The following is an 18092-nucleotide window of genomic DNA, read 5'->3' as shown; positions in this document are numbered from 1 at the left end:
CAAAATTGTTTTTGATTCATTGTTTTGAAAATAACAAAAGTAGTGTCACTCTTAACACAAACTAACAAACTTGTGAGTAGAATATCATGAAATTTCAACAGCTTTCTTTTAAAGGTTAGTAATAACTGAAAAAACGCCCGAGACTTTTTAGCCCATGTAGTAAAGTTCTCCATTACAGTTTTCGTATTTTTCAGATTGTGGAAGGTGAAAATATTCAAAGAAGGATAAAAACCTCTTATTTCCTCCCGAAAAATTATTTTCGTTCAATATGTAAGACATGTTTTCATTTAATTGTCAAATAAAACAAGTCATTTAAAAGTTTGAATATATTATTTCATTCATTTTCATACATGCAGTGCAGTCAAACTAGAGTTGCTGTTCATATTTACAGTTCATGTGTGGAACAGGAACTCATTGACATAAATTTGTATGATAAGGAGTACATCCACAAAAATATCGAAATACATTTTCACAAATATCTTCGAATTTCATTCAACACTACTAAAAAAAGGTCACTTACACACATTGTTTTTACACATTTCATGATAATTCCACAACACCATTAAAAATAAAATACTAAATATAAGAACTCTCAATCACAGGTATAAAAAATAATCTAAATTTTTTGGTGGTACTTAGTTTCTGCACAAATTTTAACGATGAAGTCTGCAAAAACATTAAATTTCATTAGAATAAATCATTGTTCTAAAAATACTACTAAAACTTTTGCTTGAAATGAGGAACTCCAAATCATTATTATTAATACAGATGTATAAAATCATTAGCAGGTTTGAATTTTCTTCGATATTTGTTTCACAGATCCAAGAAACAACCGAAATATTCTTTATTTTCTTCAATATGGATGAGAAAAATACTTTTTTCAACACTACAAACAAACGCATCAATTCTTCAAAAGAAAGTTAAAAGAAAAATAACTAGTAAGTAATCATCACCTGATAAGATCAGGCAACATTGAAAGTTTTTTTATGACTAGGAACAAAAGTTCACAATTTTTGTCATAATGTTTGACACTTGAAAAGAGCGATTCTCGATGATTTCTATATCCCAAAAACAGTTTTAAGAATGAATGACTTGTTGAGAAATTGATAAAATGGTAAGTAAAGAAAATTATTCTCATTTAAAAACTATAAATGCTTCAACAACTATTCCAGTAAGTTCCAAGTAAGTTCTTGCTAGTGGTGAAATGAGTTCTACTGTGAACCACAACTGAGCCTTTCACAGCCAAAGAGTTGATAATAGAAAGATGAAACGATATATTACAATTTGAAGGGCACGGAGATTTCTGTTATACAGTGAAATAAATTTCATATCATTTTTCTCCTGTCGCAAATTACACATGAACGCCACTGGCAAGATTTAAAAATCATATTGTACAGCGGAAAATGCCTTATGATGAATATCAGATTTCACAAAAATATATAGGTTCATACCAAAGTTATCAAAATAAATTTTTCTTAAAAACTTTAGCCCCCTTATATCAAACAAAGTTTAGTAAAGATACCTTGTATTAAGGAAAACAGTAAAACGTTCAACGTATTGTTTCACCAGATTTTCATGAAAACACGTTTAATACTATTCACCTTATATAAAATCATACAAATACAAAAAAAATACAATTACTGCCAGGATTTTTACTACCAATTGAACACGAAAAACATTGAGTATAACAGGGTCACTTTCTTCCAAATGCTTTTCAGAATATTCCCAACTATTTTAATTCAACAAAGTGTCAGAATAGTGATCCTGATTAATTTTTCAACCATAGAATATCTTGACAAAAAATATTTTTTTGTTTCATGTATAACTTGTATTCATTTTTTAAAAGTATGTACAGCTTGTTAAATGAAGGAAGAACTTTATAAACACACAACAGAAAAAATTGATGATCTTTGTGTACACCTCAATCATTTAAAATTTTCTGCTTTTTTCATACATCCCTGAATTGGCGTATAACTTAAAACATACAAATAAAAATATTAAAGTCAACTAGATCAGTCCTTGGACTTCTAAACTCGGTTCAAATTTGTGCAAACTAATACCAAATATGTATCACTGGTCGAATTGAATAACGACTCTGATTTATGGATTCGTGTATCTGCCATCAACCATCTTCCTCAACAATGGACCTACTTCTTTAGGATCTTGTAATACTTCCAGCAACATTTTCTCCACATTCCTCATTATCGATACTTTCTGATAATCTTTTAGAGGGTATTCTATCGTGGTAGGGGAACCCTGAAAGAGAGTTTTGAGTTACAAGGTCCATTAGATTCGAAAACATTTTATGGTTAATTCATTTATTTATTTATTCATAAGGGATACACCCCAGTACAATGTAAAAATTTCACAGAAAATAAGTAATAATCTAAAAATGTAAAATATAAAATAGGATGCTACGGAATGTTTCTGCAGCACACAACTATATACAGCATAAGATACTTTAGGATATAAAATTAAAATAAAAACTTGTTACTACCTTATATAAACAATTACCAACTTCAATTATTCAATTATTGTTTAAAACAACCATGAGAGACACCAAAAATACTGATGTTTTTGTCAGGTTAGTAACCACTAGGTTAGTAACCTAACCTAACCTAGGTAGTGGTTACTAACCTAACCTAGGGTTCTTTTAAAAATCTGTTTAAAATCTCTTTTTCTGTTAACCAGCTGTCGCACCCCTAAGTAAGATAACCCTCAGAAGTAGAAACTTGTGCGAGCTAAGGATTAACGAGGTCTTACCTTTTAACGTGTGATTCCTAACACTCTTTGCAGAGATACACATTTCACATTGTAAAATTGAGACCAAATGATACATACATATTCTAATTTAGACACCACTAGAGCTACATAAATAAGACCTAGTGTTTTGGATGATTTTACACTGATTTGGTTAATATGGTTGACGAATCTAAGTTGTTCATCAAAATTAAACCCCAGATATTTTATAGAAGATGTGTATTCTAAGTGTTGATCAACTCTTGAGAAGGTAAAAATGGCATTTATTCACACTAAGAAACAGGTCATCCCCAAACATTAAAAATTCACTGTTCACAAAAATTCTGAATAACTGGGTTTTTTTTGGTCCCTTGGGAGCTGCCTGACTTGTCCATTTAGTCCAAGTCTCCAAAAAACACTGCAGCCTCATTGTCTGCCTCCTGTGATTCAGTGCCTCACATTCGCATAAGATGTGATGAGCTGTTTCCATCCCTTCGTTGCATAATATGCAGCTGAGGTCTCCGTTTCACAGCCCCATTTTATTCAGGTGTCCTCTAGGTGGACAATGACCGGTTAGTAACCCTGTAATTATTCTGAGCCGATCCCTATTATATTGAAGTAGTTCTTCGGTTCTTTTCTCGGACGGTTCCCTAATGAAGGTTCTACAGTGTTTGTTGCCAGGTACTTTTGTCCAGTACTCTGTGTGCTTCTTATTGGTCCATGTCCTAATCTGGTTTCGTACCAATGATTTTGGTACCCCCAGAGCTGATTCAGGAGCTATATATGAAATTGATGATCTGTGTCTAACGCATTCATCAGCTTTATCATTACCTGTGATTCCTGAATGCCCCGGCACCCAGTACAAAGTTGATTTTTTTCTGTTTGCAAGTTCATTCTGTTCTTCATGGCATTCCCAGACCAGCATTGATGTCACCATTGGGTTTGTCAGAGCCCCTAGTGCGCTCTGGCTGTCTGTTAAAATATTGATCCGCTCATTTCTTTTGAGGTCTCAATTTAAAAAGCTCTGCACACTGCAAGCATACACTTCCGCCTGAAAGACGGATGTGTATAGTCCTAGCGGATAACTGTAGTTTAAATTTCTATCTGCTCGGTATATTCCAGCTCCCGTTCCATGTTTGGTCTTCGACCCATCTGTATACCAGGTGTTTTTTCCAAACATGTTTTCTGGATGACTAATGGTATTCTAAGAGCTGATCAACTCTTGAGAAGGTAAAAATGGCATTTATTTACATTACGAAACAAGTCATCCCCAAACATTAAAAATTCACTGTTCTCAAAACAACATCCTATATCATTCACAAAAATATTGAATAACTGGGGTTACTAATATATCACTCGATTTGCATCCCCCAATTTTAACCTGTTGTGAACAATCAGCCAACTCAATTTACCAAATGGTCTGTAAAATCAAAATTTCTTATTTTCTCCAATAGTATATTGTGATTCATTCTCTCAAATGCCTCGGAAAAGTCGGTGTATATGGCACTCATCTGACCTCAACCCTCCAAGAGTTTCAGTATTTTTTGCTCGTAGATCAGAAGATTGGAAACAGTCGATTTATTTCGAGAAAAGTCATGTTGGTTATTGATCAATCTCTACATGAAGAGTTGAGTAAATTAATGCGCACAATAATTGACATTTGATATTGGTTGTTTTTATGAATTTGTTAGCAGATAAATATTTTTTTCGTAGAATGATATTTAAATATGGAGTAGAGGTACGGGACTTGTAATCTAAGAGAAATGTCTTTTTAGGTTTAACACATTTTCAAAAGTTTGAAATTTGGAAGCCCAAAATATTACTTTAATATTATTATTTGTATCCTCTGATGCATTACTAATGATTACTGTTTGCTGAGAGCCACAAGATAAAAATTAATTCAATGAAAAAGGGTACTAACCTTGTACCAAAAATTGACTGTAATGGTAGGACCTCCTTCCATTGATGATTCCACATGATGCCACCAATATATCGGAATATACAGCACATCTCCTGGACCAATAACTGTTTCACAACCTTTGACATCTTTAAATTTCGGATATTTGGAATAGTCCGGTTTGTCAAAATCAACCTAAACATATTTTTAATAAAATTTTTGATGAGTGAATCCCACTGTCCCACTAAACAACCCTACAATTCAAAGGGCCCAGAACAGTAAGCAACGGGACTGTGGAGGTGGTTGAACACAACAGTTGTTAAAGATTTGAAATATGTTAATTTTTTGAAACGATTAGGTAAGTCAAGTGCATAGACATATCGAACACCATGTTGCTAGCGGAGTGTCGCGCCACTGGCACCACGGCGTTTCAACTGATAAGATATGACGTGGTTTTGCGGGTTGTGAGTAAATTTTTTACCTCATTTCAGTTCGTAACTGTAAGTAGAAATGTTATGTTTTCGACAAAATGGTGATGAATGATTAATGTTAACATTGTTTAGTTTGAGCTTCAATTGTTATATTTCTCAAACCAAATTAGAATTTGTATAAAGTTGTATTTTAATTTTGTGCAAAGGCATGGGGTGCATTCAGACAGCCAGACAGGGGGCACATTCGTACGCGTACGAATGCTCCCCTTTAGATTATATTAACCACTAGTATATAAAATTTAATTTTTATGAAATAAAATGTAGTATCAGCTTTTAAAAATATCGTGCAGATAACACAATAACATATTTTTTCTTTTATGAAATATTCTACTTCTAAAAAAATGAAATATTTTTGATGAATCAACGTTATAATTAATATTTTATTGCAGAATCATGGTGCGAAAATATAAAAAAAAGGTACGCGTACTCAAGAAGTGGATGAAAAGTCAATGAATCTAGCAATTGATGATGTAATACAAAGACGGTTGTCGTATAATCCTCAAGACATTGTTACCGGAACTGGTGAATCTTCCACCTCTGCCGCCGAGACACAATCTGTACCGAGTTCTTATCTTCCCATAACACCAGAAGTCATAAGACCTTATCCTATATCTGTCAGAAACAAAAAAACCAGTAAAGGGAGAAACTCGGATAAATCCCGTATATATATATATATATATATATATATATATATATATATATATATATATATAGATAGATAGATAGATAGATAGATAGATACACCTGGAAAAACTGAACTAGAAGAGAGACATAGACATAAATGATTGGAAAAAAAGAAAAGGAAAGCCAGAGCCAAAGCAGTGAAACGTAGTTTGAAAGAACTCAGTTCAATGAAAAAAAAAGAAAGCTAAGAAAATAGAAAGCGTCGAAGATTCAGAGGAATCTAAAGGATCACAATTTAGCTTGCGGGAGAGTTCAACATCTCCAGTTGATTTAAAACTGACGAAGAGACTGATAATCATAGTATCAATAATAATTCAATTATGATACCAGAGAAAATCAAAGATAATTGTTATATTTTGGTAAAGTTTAAAAAAAAAGACTTCTGTTGTTTATTACTTCGGAAAAGTTCTCAGTTATTATTCCGCCATGATCTTCCGTGATCCTCAACCACGAACGGGCTGTGCAGCTAGAATGGCTAGACTTTATACATTTGCAGTTGATTCAAATAATTATAATGTGCAATAAGTTTCCAAGAAACAACCAAATGTATGATTACCTATTTTAAGTTTAAATTGTCAAAGACTCTGTAACGATGTCATACAAAATGATTGTAAACATCTCATTTAGACTGATTGTAAAGCTTAGTAAAGTAAACTAAGGATGAACGATTTTATTTTTTGTTATTTTTTTAAGAAAGTTTTATCGACTATTAGTCAAGTCACATATTTTTAAGTTAGTTCATTGATAAATAAATATTTTTATAACTATTAAAAAAAAATCAACGACTTCAGTTGGCTTTTTAATTACCCTGTATGAATCTACCCCATGGCGTACGAAAGTACCCCACCTACGGGGTACGAACGTACCCCGTACGTGGGGTACGTTCGTACAAATATCTTATCGTAGAAAAATCGCTATAACGCTTTAACCTTTTGACATAATAGATTCAAACTTTTTTGTAATAAACTACAATATATTTGTTACACTCTGGTACATAAAGTTGAGAAATTCAACAATTAGTCATGAAGAAAAAAAATTAAATCTAAAAAGTGTACGAAGGGTAACCACTTTCCCCTAAGTCAAGTGGTTTTTGAAAGTGCGTATTCCATTATAAAGCATACATCTCAAACAAACATTGAACACCTGGATGGCAAGAAGATTTATGGAATTCTGGCAGAATCTTCCAGAATTGGCTCACTCCAAGGCGTTTATTCACCCTTCGAAGCTTGGCGTACATTTCATAAATCACCATACGAAAATTAAACGAACAAGCTTTGAAGTTCTACCTCACACTCCATACTGCCCAGACCTCTCGCCATCCGACTACCATCTTTTCGAAACGGACAAAACTTTTGAAACAACCTAATAGTATCTAATCTGATATATAAAAATGGATGTTTGTTGGTTGGTTGGTAAGTGATAAACTTCTACATTGCTCAACCGATCGTGATGAAACTTGACATGTATAAATAATTTTTCATAGGGAAGGTTTTAGGCTATCGATTTTTCTGTAACTCGCCACTAGATGGCAATGCAGAACTATTTTTTGAAAGCACTGTTCTATAACGCTGCGCACGCCTAAGTTCGTTGATTCTGATTCTGTTAAAACATTGGAACAGCAGCAATACATCAACATAGTACTAGTATCTAATAACATCTTATATCTAATAATATTTATTATCCAATAATATTATTATTCTAAATTGAAAGCGCTATATTTTTAGGAAAGAAAGGTTTTTGGCTTCCTACTTTTCCATCTTTATACAAAAAAATGTGAGAATATTCCAAAGTAAGGAAGAAAGAAATAAATTTCAAACTAATTTATTTTCAAAGATGCGTAGAACATGCAAAAAAGTAACCTTCAGACACAAATTGGAAGAAAAAGTCCTCTCGACACAACTACTTTTTTGTGTAATTCAGTGTAGTGCCCTTATCGCAGACTTTTAATTGATTTTCCTAATTTGACGAGTAAATGTCTAAATAAATCAAAAGAAAAAACAAATATTGTACATCAAATAATAACCAAAGGACAACCCACACACTTTAAAGTTCGCAGACTTAATCCCCAAAAACTGGAGGCTGCTATGAAAGAATTCAAATATTTGATGGAACAGGGAAAAATTCGGCCTTCTAAAAGCCCATGGGCCAGTCCTTAGCATATGGTACGAAAATCAAATGGAGACTAGAGACCATGTGGGGATTACAGGTCATTGAATTTCAAAACTGCCCCAGATAGGTATCCCATACCAAATATCAAAGACTTCACCTTTCATTTTGGAGGTCAAAAAGATATTTTCAAAAATTGACTTAGTCAATTTTGATGTTTTTGTTTAGATGATTTTGTTTAGAAAATATAGAAAATAATTAACAAAAACTTCAATCAAAAACGTTTTTTAAAAGTAGTTTAAAAACTACAGTAGTTGTTTCAAAACTTTTTTTCGCGTAATTTTTTCGGGAGGACATTTTCTGCATATCTCTGTAAATAGTTTATTTTGAAATTAATTGCTTTCTTTGGAAGATTCTCACATTTGTTTGTATAAAGACGGAGACGTAGAAAGCCATAACTTTTCTTTCGACATTATTCTGTAAAATCTCCGATCGAATCAAATTAGTCAGAGCTACAACTAAGTAATGAGATACCTTTTTAAAAATTATATGTGTACATTGGTCAATGTCAAATGGGTATTTTGGTTGTGATTGATTTATTACAATTATAAATTTTACTTGCAGAAACAGGAGACAGTGAAAATTAATTCCTTATGCTGTCTACCTTTCTCATAGTACAACTTACATCTGAATCAGAAAAGTACTGACATAATTCTATTTGTTAGACCAATTGAATATACCCCACAGTGTCTTTGACTTATCATTAGATTGAAACATTTCATTGTTGTTTAATTTCTTCTTTAACTGGAGCGAACCGCCCGACTACCGACCGGTAGCCGGGCGTTCGCTCAGAATAAGCGACAGAATAATTAAAAATTACAACCAAGCACTATTTGTTCGCCTCACAATATGAATGACAAAATGGCAACTAGAATATGAATTGAAGTGTATGAAAATTACAGTAATATTCCAGTAGCAAATCATACCGAAAAACGCATCCAATAGTTGTTCAGTCACAGTCACTAATGAAACAAAATGATTTTATTTGTCCATCACCATTGTTATTCAACATCATAAAGTACTTACCATGCTTTGTCTGTCATGAGGATGATAAACTGGATGTGGATATAAACATTCAAATTGATTGGGAGGAAATAAAATACATCTTTTATATCCTTGTATTTGAGCAAAGAGATTTTGTTGTTCGTCGTAATGACAAGGTGTAACATTTCCTTCCATAGATATGAAGAGTACATTAGACGTTAATTCGCCCCAATTGTTTTTCTGTCTTATTTCTCCAGCGAAGCGCCAGTCAAATTTCACGTAGTCGGCTACTATCGCATTTCCCATTGTAGCATTAAGGGTATGTTGAAGATATAACCTAAGAAAAAAATTAATTTTTCAACACGACTATGAGAGGTAGTTGTTACAAGGAGTAAATATATTTCCTTTTCGCTCTACTGTAATCTAGAGAAATATAGTATTTTGGTCATATAACAAATTCTTAATTATTACCCTAAATAATTTTTATTGTGTAGTAGAAAATTAAATAATGTAATATTCAATTTGTTGCTTTATAGCCAGAAGTATAGAAAGTTCCAATCATGAAACAATCACTATTGTTGTGGTCACTGATCTATGAAACATATTCGTTTTTCCATACCAGAGAAATCCAGTGTCGCTCAACAAACCGTAGAAAACGACCAAACAATGAGTAGTGTTTGAAACTGTCAGACTGATACATGACAACAAATTTTTTGATGCCTTCAAACGGGGAAGAAGGTCCATTCCTAACATACCTCTTTACTTTTACGTTATCAATAGGTAAAAAGATTATACAGGCCGTTCTTTTTGGCTGAACCACTATTGCTATCTCGAAAACGGTAGGTCGTACAAGGACGGTTAACTGGAACAAAAGTTACCTTTTTAGGAATGGCATTTTCAGATACATAAATCATCAACGGTTTCTGAGATATTTGCAAAAAAAACTGAAAATGACAGATTTAATTTTTTTGCTCTACCGCCTCCATTTTCAATAATAGCAAACAATTACAAAGGAACTTTTTGGTTTATTTCATGTGCTTTATAATATGGGTGAACTCATTTTTCAATGCAACGTTTCGATCATTGAATTCCATCATCAATATATTTTTTTAAATACGGACCTGTATATTTTTTTATACATTTTCGTAGTCATTATAATTACAAATTCGTTGATATATCACAACATCTATATTTCCCGACGTTTTTCTTCCCGAAACCACATCATCAATATCATTTTTTATTAATAGCTCGAATTTCCGAATGTTACTGAAATCCAGAGTTCTCCTGTCGATAATGTCGTTCATTGAGATTATAAATATTTGTATTCACTGAAATTCAACTAAATTTCTGTCAGGGTCGTCTTGAAAACTAATCTTTGTATCAATACCAAGCCATTCATAATTTCCAAATGTATTTTGAAAATTTTTAGCTACCCAATAATTTATGTTCAAAAAATGAGGATATCAACAAAAATCAACTAATAAAAATACTGTATTAAAAAAAGTCATAGATGATTTTCACGAGAAACATGATAAGCGATAATTTCTTTTTTTGAACTAAGCCATGAAATACATGAATGTGAATGTCAAATTAATTGTCACACACAAAATAAAAGTTATTCAAATCGCTGAGCGATTTTAAGGGAGAAACATGAATTTTTCCAATGACGAAAGAGTGGATATGCTTTTTGTATATTCAGATGTTTGAGGAATGCTACCAAATCTCTGTCAACGTATCAGGAATTGTATCCGGAACGATGGCAACCTAATCATAGATATTTTCAACGAATCTAAAATACTTTACAGAATTATGGATCTTTTGAAAAACCCTCTGAAAGAAAATGTACGGTTACCGAATGTGGTGGCGATAATGAAATCGGCGTTTTAGGTGAGTTCAAAGAAGATTCACAATTATGATAAAGTGACAATAATTTGATATAGGATTTATGGAAAATAAAAAATTTGAGAACAAGGAAGTATCTTTGAGGGAGATTGCTCATAAATCAGCCATATCCACTACGTCTGTACGGAAAATTTTGAAGAAAAATTAATTCAAGCCTTATCGAGTCAGGAAAGTTCATCATTTGCGTTTAACGGACTTTAACAGGAGAAAAGTTTTTTGTAGATGGCTCATTAGAAAATTTCGCGAAGATAATGAAATTTGTAAAATAAATTTGTGGTGTGATGGAAGTACATTTACCAATAATGGATGGTTCAACAGGAATATACATTATCATTGACGACAAGAAAATGAATATTTACATAGAATTACCAATTTTCAAGAGAGATATGGTGTTAACGTGTGGCTTGGTGTTGATAATGAAATAATTGGACCCCACTTTTTTGAAACATCTCCAACCCGAGAATTATACTTGGATTTCTTATCAGCGACTCTAATTGAGTTACTAGAAGATTTGCCACTTAGCCTCATAAGAAAATATGAGTATTTCCAACACGACAGAGCTCCACCACATCGCAGGAGAATCTGCAGAGATTTCCTCAATACAACTATGCCAGAAAGGTGGATAGGAAATAATGGTCCTATTGAATGGCCACCACGTTTACCGGACCTTTCTCTTCTAGATTTTTCATTGTGGGGCTTCATAAAAGATCAAGAGTATTCAGAACAAATTTTGAAAATAATGAAAGATTCAATAAGGAATGCCTGCATCGCTATCACTCCACAGATGTTAGAGAACTGCTACAAGCACACTATTTCTAGAGCAAGTATTTGTTTAAGAAATGATGAAAGACAATTTGAACATTTGATGCGATATCGCATGAGACGGTTACTTAAAAAATGTAACGTGAGACATTCCGTTATGGTGTTCATTTTCTATCATTTATTATTTCGTTACATTTTCTTTCGCAACTGTCTTTTTTTCAATGTGATGTATTAACGATACTGTTAACTAAGTGTTACAACAATAGTTTGATATTTGATTTCTCATTGAATAAAAAAAGTGTACTGATAGAATATTGATGATGTGGTTTCGGGAAGAAACGTCGATAAATACATATGTTGTGATATGTCAACGAATTTGTAATTATAATGACTATGAAAATGTATTAAAAAATATATAGGTCCGTATTTGAAAACAAATATTGATGATGGAATTCAATGAACGAAACGTTGCATTGAGAAATGAAAAATTTTTTTGTCATTTTTTAATATTATTGAAAATGGAGGCGGTAGAGCAAAAAAATAAAATGTCATTTTCAGTTTTTTGCAAATATCTCAGAAACCGTTGATGATTTTATAGATCTGAAAATATCAGTGTGTTGCATCCCTAAATAGGCAACTTTTGTTTCATTTAACCGTCCTTGTAGGATCTACCATTTCCGCGAAAGCAATAGTGGTATCAGCTAAAAAATACGGCCTGTATATTAGTGAGGTAACTCTAAACTTGTAGATAATTTCTTTGGTCAATTAAAATCCACGATCAAGTGCGCACACTGTGGACACTCATCAATAACCTTCGAACCGACGTGTTTGCGTTGCAAAGGAAAGAAGAAAATGCACCCTCTCTCAATCTTTAGGTTTTCCGTATTTTATTCATTCATTTTGAAAGATTCTAACAGAACTATTCAGAGGAAACTTAAATGTTGCCATCGAATTTCCTCTAGATGGATAATATACGAACAATTATGCAGCAGACATGACTCCTTGTCGTTATAATCTATATGCACTTTCAAATCACAGAGGGTCTACTTACAGCGGACATTATACAGCTAGACATTATTATAATGATACGTGGCACGAATTCAATGATTCACACGTTGCACGAATTCAATGATTCACTCGTGTCACCAATTTCACCTAAGTCGCTTGTAAGTGAAGATGCATACACCCTCTTTTATGAAAAGGAGGAAACAAGTTTGTACCTTTGAGCGTTTTGAAATTTTATTTTTGAACTGTTAATTATAATGTTATATATAGTACACTCCATTTAAAACGAGCCACCCTGAATAACTTTTGGTACAATGATTTCCAGGAAAAATAAAAAAAACACGTCAACAATAGTATACAGGAGGACACAGTTTGACAAATTCACATTTGATGCTACTTCCTCTATCGCACCCCCAGAGCATATCGGGAGCTACAAATTATTTTAGCTGAAAACGAGCCACCCTGAATAACTTTTGAAACAATGATTTGCAGGAAAAATAAAAAACAGGTCAACAATTATACAGGAAATATTCGTTCTTAGCAAATAACGCCTAATTCATTTCCACTATTTGAATTCCTTGTTTAACCGCTCGATTCACTTTCTGAACGCGACTGCCCTCTTGGGACGAGAAGCCGGCCTTATATATCGGTAACGATCGCTCTAGAATTTCTATAGTCGTTTCGGGACTCAACTAGAGTTTAATCGGTGGTTGCCGAAGGTTAATGCAGTCAAGCTACTGGAAAATAATTCCATAAAAATAAAAAAATAAATAGATAAGTACTATTCCGATCATTCCCATATTGATTTCAATTTAAGAGCCACCAGTAGACAGCTGTTTCAGCCTATTGGGCATTGCCAGTACCGGGCAGGTACATTGAAGACAAAATGTGAATAACCAAGAAAAGTGCTTAATAAAAATAACTGTGTAAACGCAAGCGAGACATAAGTGGAATCACCTATTGGTGTGACACCCAAGTCAACTTGCCAAGACAACTGCGGTAGCAGAAATTTGGGAAGCTAACCTGAAATGCCATCGGAAAATGAGTCCACATGTTTCTACAAAAGATATGAAATCGAGAAAGGTTAAAGCAGTCAAGCTGCTGGAAAATAATTCCATGAAAATCAAAAGATAAATAGATAAGTACTATATGTGTGTGTTGTGTGTGTATGTATTTAAAAAAACATGTTTAGCATGGACACAGCTCACGAGTCTATGGAAATTTGTTTGTCTCTTCCGAGGCAAATGTCGAAAAAGTCTCATAAAAACCAAGAAAATGATTTTAAACGTGTATAAGCACGAGACTCAAGAAAATCCAATATTACTCGAAGATGAAATTGTAAACAAAGTGGCAAATTAAACAGGAGTGTGTGGACGCAGCGTCTCCAAAATTATCAGATAATACTCGTATACCACTTATCATATATTTTCGGAGCCAAAGACCAACCAAAAGTGTAAAAAAATTAATAGTGCATCAATATTACTTCAGAAAAGAATTCCTTACTCTTGACAAAGTAGGCACTTGAAGGCATAAATGACGCTCCGGACTTGCCAAGTTTCAAACGCACTGCATTGTATGCAATTGTATGGATTATTAAAAACATTGAATTTTCAATTTTATTAAAAACATTGAATGAAATAGTGAAATAGAGAAGAGAGTATTTGAAAAACATTAAATCCTACAGGAATGAAAATAGAAATATTTACTTTGTAGACGAGATTTGGGTAAATGCCCGACACACCAAATAAAAAATTAGGGTTGATAATTCTGTGAGTTCATCAAGACGGCATTTTTGATGGACAGGATAAAAAAATCAGTCAAATTATAATTGCATTATATTATCAAATTTGAAGAAACATTACTTAACGTGGATACTGAGAACTCGCCTAATTTCTTATCATTTGAATTTTCAAAAATGGTTTGCGTCAGATCTTTAGCAGAAAAAATAGAACCAATCTTCATATTCACCAAGGCCTGCCGCAATTTTCCTAGGACAGAAAGGGAGTTCAATGCGAGATTTCCTGATAATCCGATCTGCCGAAAATATTTTAGTGAATTAGTTGAAAATTTTTAAACAACTGGAAGTGTAGCTAGAGCTAGAGAAGCTGGAAGAAAATCTATCTCAAAAAACGAGAAACAAAGAAACCGTTGCAACTGTAGTGAATAACCTCCTGCAGTCCACGAGAACAGCTACTCATGAGAATAATGTCTCAACAACCACCGTCAAGAGATACCTCAGACGTCATAAGTTTCACCTCTATAAAGTGAAAATATTACATACACTAAATTAAGATGACCTTAACAGAAGAATCCAGTTCTGTGAGATAATGTTCAAACGTTTGATTGCAAATCGAAACTGCTTACAAATTATCTGTTTTATTGACGAATGCACTTTTTTCTTGAACGGAAGTGTCAACCGACAAAATATGCGATATTGGTCACACATAAACTCACATATTTTTGAAAAGGTCATACTCAAACTCCTGAAAAATAAATGCCTGGGCAGAAGGAAAATCATATTGTTGGTCTCATTTATATAGAGGAATAATTGACAGGTGATTTATATTTGTAAATTCTTTGAAACCTTATTCATCCATGGAGTTGGAAAATCCAGTTGTTTTCCAACAAGATGGTGCGCCCCCGTATTTTTTAGGCACTTGAGGGATTAGTTGATTCAGACATACTCAGGCATGTGAATTAATAGGCGCGGTCCGTTAGAATGACCTGCTCGTTTACCGGATTTGACTCCTCTTGATTTTTTCTTTGGGATTATATATAAAATCAAAAATGAATGTTACGCAGACTGAGGCAACACAGGAACTTAGGGACAAAATTGCCGAGGTTCAGGAAGAACATATTGAACATTTGCATGAAAGAGCTAGACATAGTTTTTTCAATAAGGAGACCAATTCAACATTTGCAAACCATCTTTTGACAGAGGGGCACGATTTCAATCACGATTATGATGTATGCAATTCAACATTTGCAAACTATCTTTTGACAGAGGGACACGAGTTCAATCAAGATTATGATGTATTGCATTTGAAAATGAAAGGTTCAAATTTCAACTTTTTGGAATGCTTAGAAATCAATATATTTAAAAATTCAGGATTTACATGATCAAATAGATTTGAATTATTACCCTTTATTGAGTTTAGTTTGCAATGAGAAAATTGGTAATTATGATATATCTTGAAAGTAGAATAAATGAGGTCACACATAAAACTTGTTTTAATTATTCTCCAGTTCAATGAGTTGTTCTTAGAATGGTAAATATTTTATATAATGAATTCATCATGTAGAAATTTGTCAGGAAGTAATTGTAATTAGGATTTAAGTTACTATGAAAGCATGACAAAGCATTGGTTCAATCAGTATTATGACGCCTGAAGATGCTATTGTATACTGAAACACTTGTCACAGTTTTATGGAAATCTCACAAGTAGATATTTTTTTGAATGTTATAATTGATTTTCACCAAGTATCGGTCAGTTCTATCATATTTTGGTAAATATTATATTCATATTTATAATTCAATGTTTGCATAGAAGTAGTTGTTTCAAAAAGTATTTTTTCGTGTTATTCAATGCTTACATGAAAGATGTTTTGAGAGAGCTTTTTCTTCCAGTTTGTGTCTGTATTGTTACTTCTTTGCATGGTCTACACATCTTTGTGAAGAGTTCATTTTGAAATTAATTATTTTATACTTTCTTTGGAAGATTTCCTCATTTTATTTGTATAAAGATAGAGAAGTATAAAGCCAAACCCTTTCTTTCCCAAAAATGAATCGCTCCTAAAAATATATCCCTTTCAACAAACATTATATATTGATGAATATGAGAATTTTTTTTTTTTTAAAAAAATAGAAATTGTATCATTTTATTATAAATAATAAATGTACCGTTCATCTCCACTTTTCCATTCTTTCACCTTCTTTATGAATTCCGACATCTCCATATCTAGTCTTCTGGTTTTTGGTGTAAATTCAACCCCTTTCGGATTAGTTTCAGACAGTACTTTTTTCTCATCGAAATATTTGAAATTGTGATCATTAGACAAGTAGACAGTGTGATTGATTTTGCCTAAATATTTCTCAAAAAAATCGGTATTCCATTTTTCACAAGCCGATTTCACGAGACTAGAATTCGTTATCAGTACAGGTTGCTGAAAAAAATGAGAGATAAAGAAAATAAATAAAAGTTGTTAAGGTTATGTTACAGGAATAAGAAAACATATTTACATTGTTTTTGATCAGTTCGTTAACTTTGGGATCTTGATAATGTATTCGTTGTATTTGTTCTAATTGTATATTATATTTTCGAAACTTTTTGGTTTCGCACTCTTTTTTATTAGTAGTCATTTCGTTTTCTATTGTTTAAACACAGTTCTCCTATAATAGGCGTTGTACGTGGAATTGTTTCAGATAATCTTTTCCCTTGTATTTACTTTTTACTTCACATATTCATAAATAAAAAACAACTACAAATACCAAATACTACACTTTTCATTTACTACCTCTTCCCCTACTCGTTTTTCGTTCATTTCCTCATCCCTACTACTAGAAACTTAGAAACTCAGAACCGCAAACAGAATACGAAAGTGCAACCAATCCAAACAGCTGCTTTGGCAGTGTTGCCATACTTTTTTGTATAAATGATCCAATCAGTTTTTTAGGATTTCGAATTTCAAGCTATGATTTTTCTAATTTCGATAGTTCCGGCCATCCTAAGACAGGCCCTGTGAGTGTCGAGAGGAGAGGGACGTTCTTAGCACCCCGACCTTTGGGACTCGGGTAGTAGACTATTAACAGCGGTAAAGACAACGCACTACTCAATTTCATAATACTTATTTTTCATGTTATAATTTGTTTCTTGAGTTGAATAAAGCTATCAAAATTCAATGTGCTTTGCCATTAAGCACCCATAAAAGAAGACGCAACATCGATAATGATGATGGTTTCTATTGCTGAATTATTCGATATGGGTGAAAATATTAGTTTTCCCCATACTAAACGTTGTTGCAAAACGAGCAAGTTTCCCAATAACCAGAATTGCTATACTCTTCTTGATGCACGTTTCACTATTCAAGTTGGCGTCTTCAGTTTTCTTCATCTCCTCCAATTTGAATAATTTGGTTTCAAAAACGTTTTCAATTTTTAACGTGTCAATAATATTTTATTATACAATAAGGTACAATTTTGTACACTGTTCATAAATAATTTTCCCTTGAAATATATTTATGTAATAGTGGGTTCCTACAATAACAAACATTCTTGGACCAGGTGTTATTCACTCGGCTAATATTGATGCTTTTTCGAACGGGTCGTACTTGACCAGCGAACCCTCTTCAGAATAATAATGATAATTATTATATATTTACGCCATGGGTGCAAAGCAATGTAAAAATTTATAAAGAAATGCATAAAATTAGATTTTCAGACGAACCCTATTTTATTTTCCATC

The 18092-nt window shown here is 32.9% G+C and overlaps 1 protein-coding gene across 1 annotated transcript; it reads right to left on the bottom strand.

Annotated features, from left to right (window-relative positions):
• Positions 1-311: 311 nt before the first annotated feature.
• Positions 312-17199, bottom strand: LOC111514390 (hypoxia-inducible factor 1-alpha inhibitor). Its single transcript, XM_074178239.1, has 5 exons — positions 16871-17199; positions 16532-16794; positions 9004-9298; positions 4661-4831; positions 312-2256 (listed from the first exon to the last, which is right to left on the bottom strand). The coding sequence occupies exons 1-5, from the start codon at positions 16988-16990 to the stop codon at positions 2101-2103; spliced, it is 1005 nt and encodes a 334-aa protein (XP_074034340.1). The 5' UTR covers positions 16991-17199; the 3' UTR covers positions 312-2100.
• Positions 17200-18092: the final 893 nt, after the last annotated feature.

The sequence above is a fragment of the Leptinotarsa decemlineata genome, unplaced genomic scaffold (assembly GCF_025532065.1).
Source record: "Leptinotarsa decemlineata unplaced genomic scaffold, Ldec_3_MD MMD2_tig00003736_RagTag_RagTag, whole genome shotgun sequence".
Classification (NCBI taxonomy): domain Eukaryota; kingdom Metazoa; phylum Arthropoda; class Insecta; order Coleoptera; family Chrysomelidae; genus Leptinotarsa; species Leptinotarsa decemlineata.
This window is presented reverse-complemented; position numbering and strand designations above follow the sequence as displayed.